A 24,987-nucleotide genomic window follows, 5' to 3' on the forward strand; every position below is an offset into this window, starting at 1 on the left:
CCAATTCACCGAAATATTCTTCCTCTGGATACAGATCTAAAGCAGTCGTATCCAAGATCAGTGATTAAGTATTGCCTAATTTTTCTAAATTCAATCGCACACCGTCCCAATCCACCGAAACATTCTTCCTCTGGATACCGATCTAAAGCGGTCGTATCCAAGATCAGTGATTAACTATTGCCCAATTTTTCTAAATTCGATCGTACACCCTCCGAATCCGTTGTAACGTTTCTCATCTAGGTGGCAATCTAAAACAGTTGATCGTATTCGATACCGTTGCTCGGAGATTGCTTAATTTTCCTAAATTCAACGACACACTGCTCCTAATCCGTTCGAACGGTGTCCGCTACAGGTGTTCATCCGAAACGGTGTCGTTACGTTCGCACCTAGAGGAACGTCGCGCAACGAGATACACGCGTTCCCTCGTTCCGTTCCCTGCTCGTGCGATTCGATATTTTGAAACCGTAGACAAAAGTACCGACTTCTGACTCACGTAGATCCCAACAACCCTACAAATATTCCTCCCGCGGAGACGAATGCTGTTACGGGTTATTAGAGTCCAGCTAGTATAGTTAGACGCTAGGAAGCCTCGTACACTAGACTGCTATTATTACACTGGGTCGCTGGCTTAGACTCAGTCGGTGTTGGCTCCCTGAACCGCGAGAACGTCTCCGCGAACACCTGAGAACGCGTTCGCCGGCGATTCGCGGCGCGTTCAGTCGTCTCCGAGAACGAGGGAATCGGCCGTGTCCGCTGGTACAACGCGTCTCATTGTGTCCGCTTTAGCTCAGAAGTCTACACTGTACACGTGAACCAGCTGGATAGACACGATGCCGTACTACGGGGACGGTCTGCCCTATTACTATGGGGGGACCTACGCGAATCACAGTTCACTGATGACAGGCACACCTAGGTAAGCGTCTCTTTTCATCGTCTTTTCGATACTTCGACCTTCTTACCAGATACTCTTCTTCTTCGCCGTTCCGGAAACGATCGTCCCGCGTCGCTTTCTTTCAACCTTTCTGGGATTTCCTCATCGAAAACGAAAGATTCCAAATCGAACGAATCCGTCATTACCAACGAACGAACATCGGGACATTGTTCTGGAAATTTCCGATTGGTTCTCGACAGGTACGAGGCATATTTCGACTCGTTGCGAAACACTTGTCTCTTGCTACTCGAGATTCGAATCTTTGTTCTCGCCTCGAGAAGGTTGTTCGTCGTCGAGAGTTTCAATTTCGAATGGAAAATTTTCAAAATTCAAGCACAACGATCCTTCGCGGCTCAAATTCGAGCGATTTATGGTTTTTCGAAAACGGACGAACATTCTTTCGTAAAACGTCGAGAACCGGTCCCCTTGTTTTCACTTTGTTCCGAAAGATGTTATCCAGTTCGGAATTACGCTTTCGTTCGTGCATCGTTCGCGAAACTCTGGTCCGTTTCTCTCGACGAAAGAAAATATCGAAACCTTTTTTTTTTTTTCTTTTTCTTTTGTTTTCTTCCCTCCGACTCCAAAATGTGTACCAGATTGGTATTTACCTTCCGTAAGACACTTTATCATTCCCGGTATCCAACGAAACGGTTCGTTGTTCCGTATTTCGAAACATTTATTCCGTCGAATACACACCCCGTGTGTGCACCTCGAGAAAATATAATTCTTCGTTCGTTCGTTACGCGGGACGACGATGGTCGTTTTTCCTTGCTCCGAAATACCATCCAGTACCGATCGGTATCTTTCGATCCATTCAAGTGTCCAACGTTGGTACGCGTACGGTACAATTTTACCATCTCGTCCATCAGAGCCTCTATTTCCGTCCCTTTGTCCAAGCTGCGCATACCGAAACAACGTTCCAAGAGCAGAAGAGGTTCCTTTCTCTCGTTTCTTTCCCTCGGTTTCACGTTGTTTCTGGGCGGGTGGCTCGTCCCCGCGGAGACACGCTCCGTCCGGTTTCAAATTTTTACGCGAACACGGTGACGAAACGGGCGACAAAACAAAACATACCGAAACGAAAATAGACACGTTGTTGAACGGTCTTCGGTCGATCGGACGTGAAAGAGATGCGCCCCGTACGAGAATCGTTACGCGTCATGAGCGCGCGGGGGGTGAAATTAGCGTGCAAAGATTTCCCACAATTAGAACAGCTCGCCGGTGCACTTACGAACGATCCATGTATGTTATTCGGGATCTTGGCAAGCTGCGGATATGACATACGATCCGTCAAACCGGGTAACTCATTAGTAAAATGTAACGGCGACGATTAATTCGTCGGTTAGCCGCACGATAAATCAATGTGATTACAAGAGACGACGGAATCATCGAGAATATATCGGTGTAAAAATAGCCGCGGGTGGTCTGGACGTTGCTGCAATTTCCACGCGATAAAGCACTCCCGTTCTCTGGGCGGATTGCACTGCCAAAAAATATTCAACGTTATTCCGCAATTACGTTGCAACTCTCGGCCCGCGCCGACAGGATTGATGGTAGTTTCACGACCGGTGGAGAAAAAGCGACGAGAAGTCCACGGTTGTGTAGTCCATCGAACAATGGACCCAGAACCACCCCTCGTTGAAACGGAAACGATCTTGTGCGCAGTGATACCCGCTTTCGAGATATTATCCCGTATTCGAGTAACGAAATTAATTCCGCGGGAGGTCTACGAACCTCTGTTGTTTATCTTTGGTTCTTAGTTTTAATTTGTCTCAACGCGCGAGAACGAACCTCATCGCGCGATGTGGATGTAATTTTATTCATTTGACGAAATAACATTTTTTTTTTATAGTTTTCGTTGCGTTATATTATCGCCAATGAATCGGTACGATTTTTCCCGATGAGAACGAGTACAAACACGACCATATTCGAATTGTACTCATTTACGAGAGATGTAGTTTTGAATTTAGAAAAATACAAACGGAAAGGTTGGGACTCGTTCTTTTTGGGAATGATATCGCCGATCTGTCGATAATGTTACCAACAATTTGTATTCCGCGTTAGTAGAGATTATTGACATTTAGTACGCGTAAATGTATCGCTTTGAAGTTTCAACTAGAAAATCGCTACCTGACCCGCTTTCGGGCGATAAAGCTTCCGATTTATTCTTGTTCGATTTAAACATCAGCAATTATTGCACAGATTGGACGAGTTATGAGTTTAGGGCCATCTTGCAAGAAACTTTATCGAAGTGAACTGCAACGGCATCTAAACGACTGATAAGAACGCGTACTATTTTATCGACACGTTTATAAACATATGCAACTGGTTTGTCATCATTTAGCAAAATAAAAAGAAAATAAGACATATTCGTGCACATGAAATTCTTTTAAAAAATTCTAGATATGTAGCTATGTACATATATTGCTGTAGTGGAAATAAGAAATGGGTAATGGAAGACACCAACGGTTAACTTGTGAAAGTTAACCTAACCTTTCTGCACGATGTTTGATTAAGTTGACAACGGAGAGTTGAAATATCTTTGCAATTTTCGTTTGAACGTGGCAATTCATCTTCTCCGCAGTGATGTTGGCCACAACTAACATGTGTATCCATTTACCACTTGTTTGTCATCAGAAATATACCATCGATTCATGAATCAGAGCCTGTCAATCAATCATTCGTGACCATGGCCGAGTCAAATCGAGAAGCATTGAGTTTAGCAATGCCGTGTAACAAGTGTTTCTTCCATTCTGCAACGTAATGGACTGTGAAAACAAGCGTTCGGTATTGAAACAACGTAACGGCTGAGTTTATCAGCAGGAGTCTAAATTATTGCATGTCACTGATTGTTGCGCAACTGGTTAAACGATGATTCTGTATGTCTGTTGTAGCTTGCAATTTCTCTTGCAAACATTGGTGTGTTTGTTAGCACCTGCGATGAAAATTTGTATCGACACATTCACTGTCGTATCATGCATATACGTACAACAAGACTAATGTCTCGGTCAACAAAATGCCTCATTTTTTAAGACACAACATTTAAATATGCATAACACAGAGCAGAAATTCAATGGATACTCAAAAGTATGATTCTTGCGGAAACTTTTGATCAAATTGATCAAAACCGAGGTAACGAGTTAAAAGTACAAATAATAAAGGAACCTGGAATAGTGGCTAGAGAAACTTGTACGAAATGGGTTTTGTGGAAAACGTACTAATCGATAGGTAGAGTGGGCTAATAAGCTTGTAAGATAATCAACCCAAATGGTAGACTTTCTTGGAAGTATTAGATTGCTCTTTGGTAGTGTTTGTTGATCTATAATACTCTAATTATTCGACCGATAATTGTCCAAACGTATGTTTGGTCGCGTGACTACCTTACTCCTGTTTCAATATACAAATGAAGAACTTGGAAAAGTTAATTACTTTCTTATTGATGATGCGACCCAAGGGGTTTAACTCTTAAACGAGTAATTTATTAATTTCAAAGTTTCAGCTCTACCTATACAATTCTGATAATGGGACAAAAAGAAGTAACGGTATAAAAGAAAGAAGTCCCAGTTTACATTATTCTCACTTCTAAAATTCTGTAACAACATACATTATAATACAAGAAATCGTGCAGATGAATTTATATTCTAAAGTAAATTTTTATAATAACATTTTTAGTTTTCAACGTTTATTTTACTTATGTCTCCTGAAGAAGGCTCAAGATTTATCGATGCCAATATTTTTAGTTTGTTTTCTGTCCTTGGACTCTTTTCAACTTTGTCCAAATGTCTTTGTGCAAATAATAGTACAGTTGTTTCTTAACCAATTGTTACTAGGATAGGGTTAATCTGACCTACCAGTTTCTTACCAATTGACAATCTTTTTCCGCAGTTCATACTCTGACACCTGCAATCTGATGGTTAATTTTGTAAATTCTACAATAAAATAAATATCGCACACACTCTCAAGACCACGGTACTGTAAGAAAGTGCAAGAAAGAACAAACTTGTTGATTCTCACAGTATCAGATGACACTTCAAAAAAGAAAAGAACAGTCCCTAAAGTCTCCAGGGTCGAGCACAAATCTACATTCTCGTACGGGGCTCATGAGTACATTGAAGCGAAATAGAAATAGAAAACGATCAATCGTGTACCGAAAATGACACGTACCGTAGTACGCGTATGTTAAACCCACCCGAATTAGAGATCTCTGTTAAAGAATCGCGTAACGCGCAAACTGCGCACCAAAACCATCTGTGTTCGAGTAAGAAGAGTATCCGGATCGCGATTCAAGGATACTTGAATCTAAATATCGAAACGGAGTTGCAATTGTATTCAATGATCGGATAAGAATCGGTGTGTTAATCGTTGAAATTTTCACCGTTCGCTTAGAACCTTTCACACACCGTTGTCGCGGTTTTCCCCGCACCTGTCGACGATCTCCGAGTCGCCTTTGAGCACGTTGCGTCGCTACTCACCGGTGTCGGTACCTGCACGACCTCGACGCGTCATCGACACCGCGGACATCGACGTCTCGACGCCCCGTATCCTGTCCGGTGACGGTAATCACCAGAGGAACCGACTGCGCCGCGATCGACCGACCATCAAGATCAGATCCCAGGCACTGAAGGACAATCCGGCTCTGCGCGAGCACAACGAGAGACACGAGAAGTCCGTGGGCGAGTTGCTCGTGGAGAAGTTCCTGATCAAGGACAAGAAGCTCGAGGAGACCGAGCCGCAGCTGCAGCTCTACCACCAGGTCAGTTTGGAGAAGGATGATGACCTGGAGCTGCAACAGGCGAAGAAGATCACCAGACGCCTCACGCGACGCAGATCCTCCGCTGACATCCAGTTGGACCCGGAACAGCTGGAGAGAGAGGTTGCGTACGCTCAGGTGCAGGCGAAGGTGCTGGACACTCTGGTGGCCGAGGAACAGGCGGAGATCGAGAACGAGGTACGTCGTGGCACCCTGATCAAGAAGGGCGCCGTAGGCGGACCCAGAGGCGTCGCTGGTTTCTTCAGAGCGCAGGACGGTGAGTCCCAAGAGGAGGAGGAGGCCGCTGTGCAGAAGATGAGGAAGAGTCTGAAGAAGGTGAAGAAAAAGAAAAGAGTCACCGAGAGACCTTCGCCGACGGACGACGATGAGAACGACCGGGAACGCAGGTCCAGCACCTCCAGTGACGTGTCCGTTGATTTGCAAAGAGACGAGAAGGCGGACCGGAAACACACCAAACAACAGATGTTCAAAATAGAGGCCAGCAACAGCGTCGGTGACTTCTCCACCGTTTGGGTGGGCAGTGGTACTCCCAATCCACCTGGAACCATCGAACAGTTCAGGGAGAGCGTGAAGGTCCCTGCTCCGAGGAAGATGGGGATCCGTAAGATCGACAGGGACAGCGTCGGGGAGGAGTCCGAAACCGAGGTCGTGTTACCCGTCAAGAGACCCTATGTGAAGGACACGTCGAGGAACAGCGTGTACGTCACCGTGAGGACACCGCCAGAGACCGTGAAGACCGATCCCTTGAAGAAACTGGAGACCATCGCGAACGGAGTCGGTCCACGGAACAAGGAAGACACATCGTTGAAAAACGGGATGGATCGAATCTTCTCGGACCTGGACGACGAGAAACTCGATACCGTGATACCCGAGAATCCTACCGTGAAAGACAATGGTCTACCGAAATCTAAGAAGGAGGCTCAAAGGAGTCCCGAAATTCTGAAGGCGAACAAGATCGGGGCACAGGACAAGGGAACTTCCAACTTCTCGAAAACTGCTTCTGCGTTGAAGAAAGAGGTAAACAAAGAGGATACTTCTAAGATTCTTAAAACGGAGAAGGAGAAGGGAGTTTCCAATGTCTCGAAGACCGCTTCTGCGTTGAAGAAAGTGACCATCGATGCTAACCCTGAGATTCTCAAGACGGAGAATACCGTACAGGGAGTTCCCAATATCTCGAAGACCACTTCTGCGTTGAAGAAAGTGACCATCGATGCTAACCCTGAGATTCTCAAGACGGAGAATACTCTACAGGGAGTTTCCAATGTCTCGAAGACCGCTTCTGCGTTGAAGAAAGTGACCATCGACGCTAACCCTGAGATTCTCAAGACGGAGAATACCCTACAGGGAGTTCCCAATATCTCGAAGACCACTTCCGCGTTGAAGAAAGTGACCATCGATGCTAACCCTGAGATTCTCAAGACGGAGAATACCGTACAGAGAGTTTCCAATATCTCGAAAACCGCTCCTGGGTCGAAGAAAGTGACCATAGACGATACCCCCGAAATCTTTCAGACGGAGGTTACCGCACAGGTAGCTTCCAACGTCTCGAAGAGCGGCACGAAGAAAGAGCCGATCGAAGACGAGAGTCCTGAAATAGCGAAATCGAATAAGAACGAATTGGCGGAGAAGGTGGTCGACTCGTCGACTCGTCGTGCACCATCTGTGCCGAAGAAAGAAGAACCGCAAAGGAGGCCAGAGCCCCCGATACCCAGAAAGCTCGGCGTCACGGGTCGCGAGGAGCCACCGTCAACGAAGGGTACGCTCGATGCGTCGTGCGCGATGCTAGCTGTTGACCCGCTCGCTCGCGAGAACAGCGCCAACGGAGCGCTTCCATCGGGCGCGTACCAGCTGCCAAAACCGTCTAAAATTAATACGGATGAAAATAATGCCGTAGAAGCGCCAAAGCGAGCGTTACGAGACGCGGAGTACCTGGCAAACACGACGAAAATCGAGCGTGACGACGACGTCGGTTGTTCGTTGCCGGGAAAGAAGACGAACAAAGCCGTGACCTTGACGAACGCTTCCACGACGAGGGTGAGCGGCGGGCCGAGTGACGGGGGGGCCCTTGCCGCGGGGTTCCCGACAAGTGAAAATCGTTCGGGTGAGAGCGTAGCCGATGATGCAATCGTTTCGTCGAAGTTGGTGACGCAGTCGACCTTGTCCAAAGCTTTCAAGTGCGAGACACCGAGTACCGAGGACTCTGTGAAAGCGACCGAGAACTTGGACAAAGTTAACAGAGCGAAGGAACCGAGTGTCGAGAAACTGACGAGGAGAGTCGACGAGGAGTCCAAGTTCCCTTACAAGGTTCAAAAATCCGAGATCGAGAAAGCTGAGGTGAAACCAGGATCGAAAGACACCTCTGGAATCGAACCGGTTAAAGACTCGAGGATCCCCTGGAGGAACAAAGTGTCGAAAATCGGTACACCGAACGAGACCGGTGTCCAAATTGACAGAAGTATCAGCGTGGACTCGTGCAGAGCCGAGGTACCGGATCAGAAGTCCCTCAAGCAGTCTGTCTCGTTGGACGAGACTCGAAGCGGGAAAATGCCGTTGGACAAGCAGCAACAGCAACCGATGAAATCGTACGAGAACGGTGAGAGCGGAACATTGTCGAAGAGCACGTCGACGGAGTCGATCGACTTCTGGAGCGAGATCCGTGGCCCGGAGAGCCCGAACGTGACCAAGCAAACGGCCAAGGGATTCAATTATGCGAGCTCCAAGAGCTCGGAGCAACCTCGGCGGCCGGTCGAGGACCCCGCCGTTAAAGAACTGGATAAGAAAAAAGAGACCGATCCTAAAATAAGCGTCGCGGCCGCTTATACACCGGCGCACGGGCTCGGTAACATCACCGTAATCGAGGAGGAGCGAGGAGCCGAGAAGGGGTCGTCCACCGTCGACGAGACGACACCCGGCGTCAAGGAGACAGCTCCGATGACGCCTGAGAGCGAGACGGTACCTTCGACACCGAAGAAAGGACCCAAGAAGAGAAAGAATCTATCGATAGCGATCGCGGAGGCACAGAACGACGCGTTCTCCACCGTGAAGAAGACACCCTTGAAACGGGAGGACTCCTCCTCGGCCTCGAGCGTCTCCGCGAGATCGATGGCCAGTACACCGGACACCGCTGTGCCCTCGTCACAGGTCACCACGCCTGTGTACGATGTCTCTGTGCCGATAATAAACGTGATCGCTGCCACCGCACCGTCCAGATCCGATTCGCAGATACTGGACGACGACGAGGACCCGAAAACACCGACGAACGAATCATGGCCGGAGACTGGACTCTCGAAGATCGCCAAATGGAACAATCAGAACGATCTGACGAACGTCGACGAAACGGACAAAGACGTCACCCCTGTACCCTCGAAGGACGTAAGCGCTACTGTCAGCCCGGAGAGCAGTCCCGAATCGTCGAAGAAGAAGAAAGTGGTGAGAAAGAAGAAGTCCTCGACCACCAAGAAGGCATCGAATGGCAAAGACAACACCGGTAAGGAGTCGAAAGAATCGAAGAAGAACTCGACCAAGTTGATCCAGGAGACGCTGAAACCACCGGAGCCGAAGATCGCGTCGAAAGCGAGTCCCAAGACAACGCCAACGCAGAGACCGATAGATCTCATCAGGATGTTCTACACGACACCCACGGCGCTGCTGACCGCGACGCCTAGGGATCTGTCCAAGGTTCGCCGAGCCAAAATCAAGAGACGGAAACATCACTCGAGGACGCCGTCGGTGAGCAGCGACAGTACCGGAAGCACCACCAGCACCGCAACCACGGAGAGCACTGACGGTAGTCGTTCCACCTGCACGGAGCTGGACGACGACCCGGACAAGAGGATGAACTCGACCAGGAGCAACGACTCCGGTTTCGATGGATCGCCAAGGATATCGAGTACTTGTCCACGACAGTATTTTTGGAATGCTCTGTGCGCCGATTGCGTAACACCCTACCTACTCCTACGTCCTACGTTTTCACGATTTTCCCTCGCCTCGGTACTCTGTTTACTCGTTACGCCGCCGGGGCGGTTTACTGGCGAATTTTCGGTGGATTTTCGGCGGATTTATCGCCTCCTCTGTGCGTGGGCGGCACTCGCCAACAGAGGAGGGAGAGCACTGACGGTGTTTGCGCAGATGAGAAGAGAACGTCGGTTCCAATGTCTTTCAGTCGGTCAGAGAAAGATCTTGGAACTGGCGTCTTGGAAAATTGGCAATCCGTTAATCCCACTTAAACGCGCCCGAACCCACGATCAAGCCTCAAACTGGAGCCCGATAGTTTGTATTTGTGTTAACAGGGTGTCTAACATCGTTGAGGATTTCCATTTGACGTTTGTGTGCCGAGTATACGCTTTCATCGACTAACGTTTAATCTTTGTTCGTTTCCTTTTATTTTTGTCTATTTTTTTTTCTTCCTGTTCGATAAAGCACTGCATGAACGTTTCGTTTCGATTATTTGCCCGTTTAACTTTTCTCCCGGTTGAAAGTACCGATTGGGATCGGTTACCCGTGCAACATCCCGAATTGAAAATATATTTAAGACCGCCGACAGATCCAACACGATTTCGACGCGCGAAACTTGAAAAATGTACGTTGGACGGTATCCAACGAAGCCGTGTAATCGCGGTGTCGGGACACGCGCGTTCTTCGCTTTCTCTTCGCGAAGTTGACGTTTCAAGGCCTCGTCGAACTAATCGTTTCTCAGACAGGGTCGTTGTCTGTCGTCTCTGCCCTAAGAGAAACATAAAAATAAGTCGGTCGACGACGTTCCAAGAAATGGACTTGGAATTCCGATCGGTGTGTCCCGTATGGTGGGAAAGAGTTTGAAGTTGTTTCCTCAAAAAATAAGAATAATTACGGTGACTATGTTCCAAGAAATGGACTTGACATTCTAATCGTTGTCGGTCCTACAGTGAGATGAAATTGAAAGTTTGACGTTTTCTCTGTTCCGGTAAAGTAAGAATAAATTGGGTGATTTTGTGCCAAGAAATTTTTAAAGAAGTTCGATAGTTTAAAGCAGTCTTTCTTTGTTTCGACAAACGAACTCGGAATTTTAATCGTTGTTTTCCATACGGTAGGAAAAGGTTTGAAGCTATTTTCTAAAGAAATAAAAATAATTACGGTAACTTTATTCAAAGAAATAAACTTGGAGGTTTAATCGTTGTTTTCCCTACGGTAGGAAAAAGTTTGAAGTTGTCTTCTAAGGAAATAAAAATAATTACGGTAACTTTATTCAAAGAAAGAAACTTGGAGGTTTAATCGTTGTTTTCCATACGGTAGGAAAAAGTTTGAAGTTGTCTCTATCTTTAAAAAAGTAGTATCTTTAACAAAGTTCTCTCTTTGTTCCAAGGAATGTTTGAAAAAATGTGGAGTCGTCTCTGTTTGTTTAAAGAAATCTTTGGAAAAGTATGGAGTCGTCTCTCTTCGTTTTAAAAAATAAACTAAGAATTCTACTTCTTGTCTGCCACATGGTGAGAACAAGTTCGAGAGTTCGAAGTTGTCTCTGATTTAAGAAAGTAAGAACAAGTCGATCGACTTTTTGCCACGAAATGAACTTGGAATTTTGATCGTTGTCTTCCACACGGTTAGAGAAAGTTCGAAGCAACAGCTCCCGTGGCTCGTGGATGCTTTCGACGCATCGAGCGAAGTTCATCACCCGATAGCACGAAGTTTGATAGAGTTTGAGCGGTGACTATTCCGTCGAAATGCCGGAACGCTCGATTCGTTGCGTTATGGTTCCATATCCAGTTGCATTCTCGACCTATCCAAGATCATTCTCTCGCGTTCCACTCGCGGAAGCGAAGCCAGTGACTCGTTGTTACATAAGGTCGTTGCCACAGTGTCAACGACTTTGTCCGCCAGTTTGTTTACAAAAAGGGACTCGACCATTCGCGGCAAACACTCTCGATCCTCCTCCGTTCTCGTATTCTCGATACACTCGTACACGTACGGTCTCGTCGTTCTCGAATCTCGCTCGAAACGCAATTGTTGCACCCGAAATGGTAAATTGTTTGTTCGCGTATCGATACTAGCCCGATCCACGTGGCTACGAACGACGTGGTCCTATTTATAAGACGTGGCGCGGTTTCATAACAATATTCAAGGCTTCATAATGCAGTCGCGGATGGCTGACGGTGCAAACAAGAGTTTCGAGATAAATTTAGCTGGTGTCAGTAGAAAAATAAACGCGAAGGCGGACTGTTCCAATGGTATATCACTGCTTTTAGCAGAAGCGGGTCGAACGAGAGGCTGTCCAGAGCCGTAGTAAGTTGTAATATTCCAAGCTATAATTTTATCCATGTCGTGTCACATTAGACACGGCGCACAAATATTGTTGAAACGTTTTTCAAATATTGTCCCGCAGCATTGGAACGTTTCGAGAAGTGTTTCTAAAATATTGCAGCAAATATTTCTGCGTTGAAAATATTTCTAAACCATTGCGGCAACGTTTCCACGATATTCTTGGCACCTTACGGATACATCATTTTTCTTTCTTTTCTTTTCTTGTTTAATTTATTTCGAGTTATTATGTCGCGTCGATCGACACGTTCGATGAGAGCTCGGATCGATGACGACGTCCATGCTCAATAATCCGCGTATACGCGAGTATTGCTGAGAATACCTTCCCAAAATTATTTATATATCGTTCTTTATCGATCTATTTCTACCTGAAGTATATATTAATTAATTTTATATTACATATCTCTCTCTCTCTCTCTCTCTCTCTCTTTATATATATATATATATAATATATGTATATACTTCAAATAGAAATAGACCAATAAGCACTATATACATACGTGTAATCTTCGTGAGTGCGTACAACGCGCAGAATGTGTACGTTGTTAATGCACACTTCGCACCCGTTGAGTTGCTTCACGATGTTGCTGAAATGTTAATTAGATGTTATCGTTCAAAACGCGATACTCTCGCATAACGTAACGGTGCTTAGAACGTTTTCCAAATATTTCGAACGCGTTGCATATATCGTTGCAATGTTGCAAATGTAATCGTGTGGTTGCAACATCGCAACGATATTCCATTTATTATGCAAGAGGCAACGATTCCGATTCAAGGTGCATCGAGGTGGTAATTAAGCGAAACGGAAAAATTTATCGATGAATTTGGCGAACGTTTGAACAGATTGCGACATGGCCTGCCACAAGAAGTGCGAAAAGCTCACTGGGAACCTGTGCGGTTTGAACCAAAAGCTCGTGGCGGAAGCGTTGCAAGCTCTCAAGAGGGGTGAGTCGATGTTTCGAATTCCGTCGTTGTCGGGTATTAAAAAAAGTGCAGCACCGAACCGGTTCGTGTTTCAAGTCTATTTACAAACCAACGAGTATTCGTACTATGGGCTAAAATTCTCGCGAATGACGCAGAAGACAACGTCTGCCATTTCACGCGAACGAACACGTATTCGGGAAATTTCGCACATCGTTTCTTCGCGGTAGCTTCTCATCTTGAATTTACAACGCGAAGTTCCCTGTTCTTCTTTCACGTTCTTCGTAACGGAACGTAAATACATTATTAATAGCAGCAACAGTTGCAACATTGATTTTTAGCGACGAATCCCCGTCGAACGTGGAGTTCGTTACGGGGGACATTTTTTCTTTTTTTTTTTTTTTATAAGGGTGATTTTCCATACGTTCTTTCCAAATCTACGCGCTAGGAAAAATAGAAAATACTATGGGAATGTACTTTGTACAGTTTTCGAGTTGTAGAAGGTTAAACGGAGTACTCGAAGTATCGAAATATTCTTTTATTAGAGTGACTTCTTTTTTTTTTTGTACGTGTGAATACTTTGAAGAGAAAATCTACGCGTCAAAAGATATACGAAATATTGTATCAATTTATATTGTACGGTTAAGTTTCGTATTATAGCAGATTGGACGAAGTATTCGTAGGTAGAAAATAACTGTCACGAATTCTTCGAATAATTTTCATTCTATTTCGTGGTTTGCAAATAGCAAACGTTACTGATTAGTGTAAATATTGAATGTACGCGTCAATGTTTTACAAACGTTAAATCAAACCGAAACTCGTTCGTAACTTGTATCGACGCAAAAGATGAATATTTTGAGAATCTCCTTTGATCTTCAATAACCCAGAAACTATGATACATACGACGTGTGTTCATATTTGATTTTACGTTTAGAAACACTTCAGTGATGCCTCGTCTCTTTTGCATACTTTACTTTTCGCGCCTTCGTGTTTCGCAGTAAACGAAGATTTATCTATTGAACGAATAGAATGAATAAAATTATATTTTTTACCCCGTTTTAACTTATAGATTTACTCTTTAAAGTATTAACGATAACAAAACTAATTTTATGAGAACAGAATATCATTCCTTCCGCGTTAATTTTGAACTTGATTACAAGCGTGTATTAAATAAATAAAAAAAAATTATTGCCAAATATTTACCGATCGTGTTGTACGACGTATACTATTAACGGTAAGAAAATTAATTTTTGAAAAATACAGAATCATTCTTTCCGAGTTATTTTCAAATTTGATCTCAAGCTTGCATTGAACAAATAAAACGAATAAAATTACACTTTTGACACGCATTAAATAACGCATTAAATACTGCCAAATATTTATCGAAAGCGTTGTACGAGATACTCTATTAACAATCGCAAAATTAATTTCTGAAAAATACAGTCACTCTTCCCGCGTTACTTTCAAATCTGATCCGAAGCTTACATTAAACAAACAAAACGAATAGAATAACACTCTTTACCACGTTTTAACGTGTAGATTTACCGTTTGGAATATCGCCAAATATTTATCGATCGGGTTGTACCACACACTTCGTCAATAGTGGCAAAATTAATTCTTGGAAGATACAGAGTCACCCTCTGCGCGTTTGTTTTGAACCTGATCGCAAGCTTTGGCTGGGCGAGCAGACTTGGCTAGCCAAGGGAGTGCATTCATCTATGACTCTGCTGGTCCTCCACGTGGCCATCATAAACCCATTCGCGGGCCAATAAATAAGTTACGCGGCCGATACCGCGATCCCGTTGAAAATGAAATTACATCAACGTTAAATCGGTAACGGGCGGTCCTAGCGCGTTGCAACGATCCTAACTGTCCCCTAATCTATCAATTATGCCAAGCTCCGCGAGTCCTGCGCGCGTCATCGGGCGGTCAGCTCTATTTTCGAAAAATGTCAACCGGCCAAAATTGCGATCTCTTAGTAGCCGTTTTTCGCGCGCCAGACGTTATTCGACAATTAATGCGCTTATTAATCGAGATTTGACGAAAGATCGAGCCCGTTCTGGCTCGAGAGGAACTTAACGCTAGATTTACCAGTCGAAATAACCGGTTTCAACTGTTTTTACGGAGAAATTTATTCTAAATTCCATAGCGTATTTTCAGGAAAACGTAACGACTTATTTTATTCTATACATACAGTCGATCTCGCGAGTTCCTGTTTTTCCCCGATCGTTGATTTTCCTGCGACACGTGCGAGTCTAATATCTCGATATACAAAAATCTATCGATAGTTTTAGCGTTAAAGGAGGATCCAAAATAGCGGAGCGATAAACGAGAAATTTTTATCAACGATTGTTCGATGACTCTTCGATCGTTAATTCAGAATTGATTTCTCGGTACCCGTGTTCCAAGACTAATATCTAATAGTAAGAATGTTGTTTGTCGTTTTTTCGAACGAGACAAACCAGTGTATCCATTAACTTCACTGTTTCTTAGATTAAGAAAATAGAAAATCTGTATTAACGATTGCCCGTTCCGCTTCGATCACCGATTTGGAATCGGTCCCGCGATAAGTGTATCCAAAAGCGAATATTTGGCCATTGTTTTTTCTTGTCTAAAATTAATCTCGACTCAAGATCCAAGACGAACTCGAAAAACGCTCAGAAAATATCTATCAATTTCATTGGTTCCTGGATAAAAAGATAAGAAATGTTCATTATCGATCCATCGTTCCATATCGTTAATTAAAATATCGCTCTGCAAACTATGCAAAGAAACTAACGTTTGAGCGTGTGCTTTTGCTCCTTTCCTACGCAAGCGTCCCATCGAATGATATCCGTACAAGATCCAAGGCATTGGTATCTATCTAACCCGTAAAAAATTCCATATTTAACGACCATCGATTCGATCGCTGATTCAGAATCGTTCGATGCAAGTATCCAATATGTATCGTTGATACACATGGATATACATCCTGTAAGTATCCAAAGATTACCAAGAACTTTCAATCAACTTTCTCAGACGAACGTCTAAAAGTATCAAGTATCGTTCGGTACGACGAAGCTCTAAGAACACAAGAACAAAAAACACGAATCGATAATCGGCGTACCTACTCTTCTTTGATGGTTGATTGGAAGTTATCGGGTTGTTCGGAAACTAATTTCGTTTTCCAAAATGAAGAATATACAATTTACAAGAACGTTTGTACACTCTGAAAAAATCGTGTCGCATTTTCACCAAAAAAAAAAAAAAAAAACGAAACGACTTTTCGAACAACCCAATGCATTCCTGTCGCGATGATTAACCACTCTGCCCAAAAATGGCCGATATTCCTCACGAAACGGAAGGTCCGATTGGGAAACGTTCTAACAAACAACGAAACGAGATGCATGCGCGTAATTTGGGCGAAACTGGTCGACCGTGTAACGGACGATTTGCTCTAAAATTCGCAGCACCCTCGCAATCGTCGGACACCCAAAGGAACTCGGACTCCTCGGACCACTTCCCAAGCGGCCGGATCACACCGCCAGCGACGAACCTGCCAAGATTCAAGAAGTACGCAGTCACGGACTTCAATTTCCTCAAAGTGAGTCCACGAAACGGGACAACGTCGGTCATTGTAGCTGGTGAAACTCGTCAGGGTGTTTACCCGGACACGCGTTACGCGCCGCGAGCATCGTGCCAAGGTTCCCTCGTTGGAAATTTCGCTTACGAAACGTTAGAATTATTCGCGATGAAATAATCCGCGAATCTGGATTGTCTCGATGTTCGCGACGTGAAACTTACGACGTACGGTCAAGTTCGTCGTCGCTGCTTCGAGAATCATCGTAAAATATTTAGTTGTACGGAAAGTCACTTCGTTTCCCAAAAATGGGGAATATATAATTTAATAAAACGCTTGTACACTCTAGAAGAAATCGTTTCACCGGAAACAAAAAAAACGAAACGACTTTCCGAACGACCCAACAGTTATTGGAAAATGATTAATCGAGAGTGAAAATTTTCCATAATCGTGTCACGGGTATTAGGGTAGTCGTGAGATAATTTTCGAGCCGTGCGAACGAACATTTCACAAGTCCGATAATAATTTATGTAATAGCTTTCGTTGTCGCGAAAGAGCGACGATGGGATGATTTTTGAAACGTTATAAAACACTTGAACAAGTTCGATGTGATTATATATATATATATATATATATATATATATATATATATATGTATGTTATAGTAATCGGTAAGTGTAATTTGTTGTAAAAAGAAAAGGATATAACGATATAATTTTGAAACGTTGTAACAAAATTTCACAAGTGCAATGCCAATTTATGCAATAACCTTCGCTACCGCAAAAGAAGTAGATGGCGAAATAATTTTGGAACGTTGTAAAAATATCTCGTGAATGTTAATTTACGAAGCAGCTCTCGCTGTCGCAAAATTCTTAATCGATTCACCGTTATTTGTATCATTTCCAGCACACGGTATCGGTGAATCTATTGTACAACGCCTGGAACGCGGTGAATCGTGAATAGTTTTCAATTCTCCCGGAAAACTGAATTGAAAATCCGAAACAGAAACGTTCGAAAGAAAATTCGAACATCGAGCGTCGAGAGTAGATCCGAGTGCCGTGTTCGATCGGGTACACCTGCGCGAAAAACAAATCCGCGCACCTGCACGCGGCGACCCTGGTGCTAACAAAAGAGCCGCGTTATTCGTCTAACTCGATTTATCCGAAAATTTATCGTAGAAGCTTCCAAGACTCGGCGCGTAAATCTCGCGAAGTACTCGGAAAAACATTCTTCGCGAAAACGCAACTTCGAGGAACCTTGGACGAGCAGGCGAGATCAAACGCCTAACGATTGTACTCGGACGCTGCGCGCGACGGGATATCTTCGAAGATATATAAACGTTGCACGTACACGACCGAGATAGTTTCGCTTACCGAGAAACCGGAGGAGTCGTGGACGAGCTCGGGTACTCTCGGAAGGCCTCGGTCGATTCGTGTCGCCGCGCGACTCGTTTAACTACCCGCAAATATAGTTTCCGGAAATTTACGAGCCCGCCTCGAGAAACGCGTTGGCTCGCTCGTTCGGGCCTCGGACGAAAGTTAATACGGATCACGTGTATTTACATCACGTGAACCCGACTGATTCACGAGGCATACTCGCGAAATCGCGACCGCTCGACGAGCAGAGCCGTGAACGTTCGATTTTCAAGTTTACGATCGGTGAACGCCGGCACCGAGTATGCCAAAAACGATAATTCTATAGTTTGAACGTGTTTCGACGTAGCGAACTCCGAGCGAGCCCGAGAGGGGCGCCTCGTAACGAGAGAGTCGTTTGGCTCACGAGAGAAAAGAACAATGTAGATCGTCGTCATCGCGGCGTACACCGTGGAAAGTTTGAATACGCGCTGTCGGCATCACTTTTTGCCAAACGAGCGAATTTATTCGCGAGATGGTTTAAAACAGACACGATATTGTAGCGGGCCACCACGCAAATAGACCTACCCGAATTAGCACCACGCAACGCATTATTTTTAACAGCCGGAGGTAACTCTCACGTGCGGCGGCGTTCTCGCTTTAGACGCTTGAACTTTCCACCGTGTGCCTGCGTTGGCCCTTTCGGACCTGGATTTTCCCTCGGTAACGAGGAAAGCTTCGGGCGATCGGTGGCCGATTTCGAACGATCTTTCGTTGAGATTTGCAAAAATTGCGAAATGGGTTCGAACCGAGTTTAAATTAATTTTCAGCCCTTTCGGGCCTGGATTTTCCCTTGATGACGAAATTTTAAGTCGATTGGTTACCGATTTTGAACGATATTTCGTTAAAGTTTAAAATTTGAGAAAAATTCAACCGTTACAAAATAGTCTGAATTCGAATCGAGTCTAGGTTAACCTTAAAAATAAATCTATACGATATGACCTTCTAAGGATTAAGATCGATTCCAAGCAGTCTCACAGAAATCTAAAACGTAAAGAAAAGTAACTTCGACTCGTCCAGGTTTAAATGTTTCTCGAAAATTAATTCTCCATAAAACTTGCCCAGGTCCTAGGCAAAGGAAGCTTCGGCAAGGTGTTGCTGGCCGAGTTGCGCGGCACAGAATGCGTCTACGCGGTGAAGTGTCTGAAGAAGGACGTGGTGTTGGAGGACGACGACGTGGAGTGCACCCTGATCGAGAGGAAGGTCTTGACTCTGGCCACGAGGCATCCTTACCTCTGTCATCTGTTCTGCACCTTCCAAACGGACTCGCATCTGTTCTTCGTGATGGAGTACCTGAACGGTGGCGACTTGATGTTCCATATTCAGAAATCGGGCCGTTTCTCAGAGCCACGGGCTCGTTTCTACGCGGCCGAGATCTGGTCCGGGCTTAACTTCTTGCACAAGAAGGGCATAGTCTACAGGGATCTCAAACTGGATAACGTGTTGCTGGACTTCGAAGGTCACATCAGGATCGCGGATTTCGGCATGTGCAAGCTACAGATTTTCCTCGACAGAACAGCGGACACCTTCTGCGGCACACCCGACTACATGGCTCCCGAGGTGAGCACTTGTATCCTAATTCAGAGGGCAAGTACCTCTCTTTCTTTCTTTCTTACGTAAAGGAAATCTTCGAAAGACACCTCCAGAGAGTGAGTATCTTGTATACTTATTCAGAGGTCAAATACTAGTTTTTTTCCAGTTTCTCTTTCACTTGGGAAAAATCTTCCAAGATAAACTTGTGTACATCCTCATTCACAAGCCTAGTACCTTATTTTTCTTTTTTGCCTGAAAGAAATCTCCAAAAGATACTTCTGACCTCTTAGAACGAGATGACTAACGAACGAGGTATGTATCCTTATTCAGAGAGCCAGTATTTTTTTTAGTCTCTTCTTTACGCGAGGGAAATCTTCAAAAGATACTCTCGATCTCTCGAGGTAGAGGTAGTGTGGGATTCCCCCCATTCGGAAGTACTTGGTGCAGTACCTATTAAAACCCCTCTGCCCAATTTGAACGATACCTGGAATCGTATCCGGTGATTTAGTCCAGATCTCCCGTGATACTTAGTCCATAGAAGCTAAGTACAATGGCTCCGTGCACAAACTGTCCACCTAAACTGAAAAAATCAAATTTGCTCTTCGAGACGTCTCGGTGATTCCCGTACATCTTAATTCTATACGAGTCATCGATATTTCAGCCAGAACACAAGCGAAGTGACTGGACCAGAGCACAATTCGTTAGTTCGAAGTACCTACGTTCTAAATTTAAATCGTTAGTTGGCTAGGCGCAAGGGTTGAGTCAACAGTCTTTCAAAGAACAACAATTTGTTGGTCTCCGCGAGTCAGCCGGCGTTCGTTTCCGCATTGCAGATCATAAAGGGACTGAAATACAATCAGGCCGTGGATTGGTGGTCGTACGGTGTGCTGTTGTACGAGATGCTGACGGGACAGTCACCGTTCTCCGGCTGCGACGAGGACGAGCTATTTTGGAGTATATGTAACGAAAGACCGTTCATACCGCGGTACCTGAGCCAAGACGCCACAGACATGTTGATCTGCCTTCTGGAAAAGGACTCCGGGAAAAGACTGCCCGGCCACGAGATCGCGTTGCACTCCTTCTTTCAGGTAGGACGGTCAACGAATCTACCGTTCGGAGCTAGAAAGGGGGCGGGGCTAGAGAAGTCCCTCGCTCCGCCTACCCGAGGCGGCACGGCTAAGTAGCGCGAATAGATGCGACCGCTTTGACTCACGGATGAGTTTATGTATCGGTAGAGGTGGAACCAAGCCACCGTGACCAATCGGATTCGTATTCCTTAGTCTCGTCGTCTTTCCAGCTCCGAACAGTACTATACAGAGATCGTAAATTGCCAACGAATCGGATCAGTCGTTCCATTTAGAATTATACGCATTTTCGTTAATGGTTAAAGCGATTATATATTGGTATATCGCGTGACAAATACCGCGAAAGAGAAACATCGAAACAGAGTGAGACATGCATCGGCGTAGACACAAACTCGAAATTAACTATCAGCGGAATAAAAATATGTTTGTAATTTAAATGCTACTCAAATTTTGATCACTTTTTAATTGCTTTCTTTAGAGCGTTATTTTTTTATTCGGATTTGAAAGTACCCTTAATTTTATAAATAGGCACAATTTTTTTTGTATAATTCCAGCGGATACGGAGATTATATTTTTATGGAACGTAATCGCTTAACACCTAAATTTGGAGATTCAACAGGTTTAGATCTTATCCCTTTGACGTTTAGTTTGTAAGGACTTGGCAACTGACGATCTCTGCATAGTAGTTTCCGACAACTTTAATCGAAGCCTCCGGGGGAGTGCCCCGAGCGAGGGGGCGGGCCTATCGCTTGTTTTTATAGGCTGAGTGTCGTCCGATACCTTTAAAAGAATCGAAACTATAGAACGATAACAAGGATCGACGATAAACTGACATACCGTGCCATGCTCTCTACTTATCCGTTTTCGATTTTAACTTACTTTTTCATAATGACAGATTATAGACTTCTGTGTGGTGTGTATTAAATATCAAGTGTAGATACTGAATAATTTTAGAAACATAAGTGAATGAAGCTACCTTCGAATGCATGAATCTGAAGTTTATAGTATACAATCTCGTCAAATTCGACCAAAAAACTGTTTCGTAACCTTGAGTTTGTTAAAGTGCATATTTTATTAAGGTCAATTCAAGATCAAGTTATTTTATTGTTTCTCACACAGCATTGAAAAAACATATTAAGTAGCGTTTAAAAAACTCAATATCACATCGATATCTCTGAAAACATAAAACATCAAAGATTGAAAATGCATTCATTCGACTCACCCTATATATTCCAAGATACGAAGCTTCGGTTACCTGTATCTCTAACATCGTCTAATGACTACACCAATCCCTACTATAATCCAACATTTCGTAAAAGTGGATTAAAATCGAAAGTGAACAGGTCGAGTGCTTCCTTCGTGATCCAATAGGAAAAGTTAGGTCTGGGTTAGGTAACCTAACCCAGACCTAACCTTTCTACTCTCAGAGATCTTGTTTAAGGGTGTCGGATAATGGGAGGCGATTCACGATTTTCGAAACGGTTAAAAACGTTCGATTCCACAGTCGTTGCCGTGGGATCGGCTGGAGAGGAGGCAGCTGGAGGCACCGTTCAAGCCAGCCCTGGAGCATACCCTGGACACCAAGTACTTCGACACCGCGTTCACCGCCGAACGGCCACGTCTGACCCCGGTGCCCGAGCAAATCCTCACGTCGATCGACCAGGGCGTCTTCCGTGGATTCTCCTACACGAATCCGAACGCAACAGACTGAACGTGCTTCGAGGGACATAGAACAGTCCAACTGTACAGTTTCGCGCGTTGACGGCGCTCAACGTCGTGTTCCCCCACCCCGTGGTGCCCCGACGTGGTACGACGATCCCCTCGTGAGCCGAACCGGTCCGTGTTCCCCCTCTCCGGGAACGAATGGGCGGCGGTTACTCTCATTACCAGGGAAACCACGAGCGAGCGTCTCTAGCCGCGTGGGTGGGACATAATTGCGATTCGTCGACCCAGTCGTGACTTCGGGGATTACCCGGGACCGAGGACTGACCGAGACTCGGTCGACGACCGTGTCGGTCGCTCCGCGAGCGACCACGTCGAGAGAAGGAGAAACTTTAAAACTGTGCCAATGTTCCTGAACCGCCTTGTACTCGCGAGGAGTCAGGCCACAGCGACGATATTTTACTAGGTTTTTATAACGTAGAGAAGCTGCGTTGCGTCGATAGAGCAGTTAGACTAGTCTTCAGTGGAATATAGAGGGGGGGTTCCCGGTACTTTGATGTTACACCGGCTCGCGGATCCTCAAGCTGTACCCATGCGTACAGTAGAACCTCGATACTCGCGCGGCGCGCCTCGTTAGTTGTATCGACGAATGTAGGTGTCGCTTGGTACACGAGTAACATTTAAACGCGTTGCGATCGTCACGAGCGATTTTAAGAGTGAACAGTGTTTCGATTATGTACAAGGATGTTACATAAATCGTGAAAAGAAAATCACTTGTAGGGGAGGGGGAACGAGTGTCTGTTTTTGTAAATAATACGCGAAAATTAATAGTAAGGCTTGCGACGAATACAATGCATTTACATTGTTTCTCGTATAATGCTGTTATTCCAATCATTATTGATTACGCGAGAGGTCGAGCCCGGATCATGTCGTACAAGCGTGGCTCCTTCTCGTTGGATCGGTTACATCGATAATTCGCGGTTCTACTGTACCTTCTTTTTGAATCGAAGCTTCGCCGCCAAGGTACCGTTTACTCTCAGATATACTTTCTCTTTTTTTTTAAACCCTCGTTCGATCAGCCGTGGAACGAAAATTCTAGCGCTGGGTGAAATGATGTTTCAAATAAAACAATGGACAACGCATCTCGGAATTTAACAGTTATTGCTATTTCTAATTGACACGTATACACGTACGGTAATCTCCGGATGACTGAAACGAAGTTATCCCTATCACTGTTTTACGTTTCTGCGGAACGACCAGAGCGATAAGTTACATAAATGAAAGTTACAATTTTGATACTTTTCGTTGTACCTTCGTGAGAGTATTATCGACGAATCGGCGAGATTCTCCGGATGAAAATAAGACCAAGCACGATAGTATTCGGTATACTTTCCTTTATACGTTGTTCGAATTAATTTGAAAAAAAAAAAGAATTTTCAATTGCGTATAATTAAAAATAGTCTGAATATCATAGTGCTTGGACTCCTTTTCGTCGGGCAAATCTCTCCAAACCATCGGTAATGTTCTCGCGAAGATAGAGAAAAGTTGCCAAAATTGGCACGCGTTAATGACTCGAAATAAAGCTGGTTTTCGCTCAATTTTCCAATAAATACAGGCCGATCGATAAAAATATCGTTCGTTCGTTTATTACGAACACAACGATTTAAAAGAATGTAGTAGGCGGTCCAATTTAGACAATCTTGCCCAATAGTACAAAATATACAAATTTTAATTCTCATTAGCTAATAATTTGTCTCGGGCGCGTGTCTAATCGCTCTCGGTCGCGAGTTTCCGAATACATGTAATGCGAGTCTCGCGCCCTGTTGCTCTATCTCGCTCGCTCTTTTACGGTATACGCGTGGCTCGACTTCGGCCCGAGATCAAGAGAATGGTCTGGACGAGCTTTATCAGATTCCAGTAATCCAGTGATCCAGTTTCGTTCCAAAAAATCGACTCTTATTCTTGAATAATTGAGATTATACGTAATTATTTATAATCGAAATTATTTACAATTGGAATGATATTATAATTGAGATTATACGCAGTTATTTATAATCGAAATGAAATTATAATTGATATTATACGTAATTATTTATAATCGAAATGAAAATATAATTGAGATTATACGTAATTATCTATAATTGAAATGGAATTATAATCGAGATTACACGTAATTATCTACAATTGAAATCGATGTCGATTCGATTGTCCGGAGATTACTGTATTTGACCGCAGCGAGTTCCGCTGTGCAAAGCGGAGCGTGTACCGGAAGACGCTCGAGACACGCTGTGAAAACGGCTCGCGGCGTGGAAATTTCAAAGGCGCGTAATTACCGAGCTTAACCGCGTTTATTCTAAACGCTTTCGACCAGCGTTACCGCGGTCGGGTTTATTAATACTCGAAGTGGCTCATTATTTTGGCCAGGACAGATACCGTCGTCTCGAGCGTTTTCCACCCACAGGCCCGTTCTTCCTGTCTTCCTCTTACTCGTTTTCTCCGGGGACTGCTCTTTTTTCTTTTTTCTTCACTCCCTTTTCCTCCCGTTGACCCTAAACTTTCTACTCGGTTCCTGTTTTTTCTACTTTTTTCTATTTCCATCGTGTGAACTCTCTTTTTCTTTCTCTCGCTCTTACTCTTTCCCTCTCCCGGGCTCTTCCATTTCTCCCTCTCGGTCGCACACTTGTCTCCGCGCTAACTTTAGCACGCCGAGGAATTGCCGAACCACCGCGTTTGCCAGCGTCCGTGGACAGACGAGAGTGGCGGCCCGTCGAAAGACGTCGAAGCTTCCTCCAGACTGCTCTACACGGGAGAACTCTGGACCGGCG

General features: G+C 44.6%; 1 protein-coding gene across 1 annotated transcript; it reads left to right on the top strand.

The window, feature by feature from the left end:
* The first annotated feature begins 595 nt into the window (after positions 1-595).
* On the top strand, positions 596-23,304 carry LOC143147644 (uncharacterized). The gene is made up of 6 exons (XM_076313067.1): positions 596-913; positions 5,315-9,588; positions 16,361-16,494; positions 18,948-19,442; positions 20,249-20,503; positions 22,005-23,304. The coding sequence occupies exons 1-6, from the start codon at positions 831-833 to the stop codon at positions 22,209-22,211; spliced, it is 5,448 nt and encodes a 1,815-aa protein (XP_076169182.1). The 5' UTR covers positions 596-830; the 3' UTR covers positions 22,212-23,304.
* The last annotated feature ends 1,683 nt before the right edge of the window (positions 23,305-24,987 follow it).

Source organism: Ptiloglossa arizonensis, chromosome 5 (assembly GCF_051014685.1).
Source record: "Ptiloglossa arizonensis isolate GNS036 chromosome 5, iyPtiAriz1_principal, whole genome shotgun sequence".
Taxonomy (NCBI): domain Eukaryota; kingdom Metazoa; phylum Arthropoda; class Insecta; order Hymenoptera; family Colletidae; genus Ptiloglossa; species Ptiloglossa arizonensis.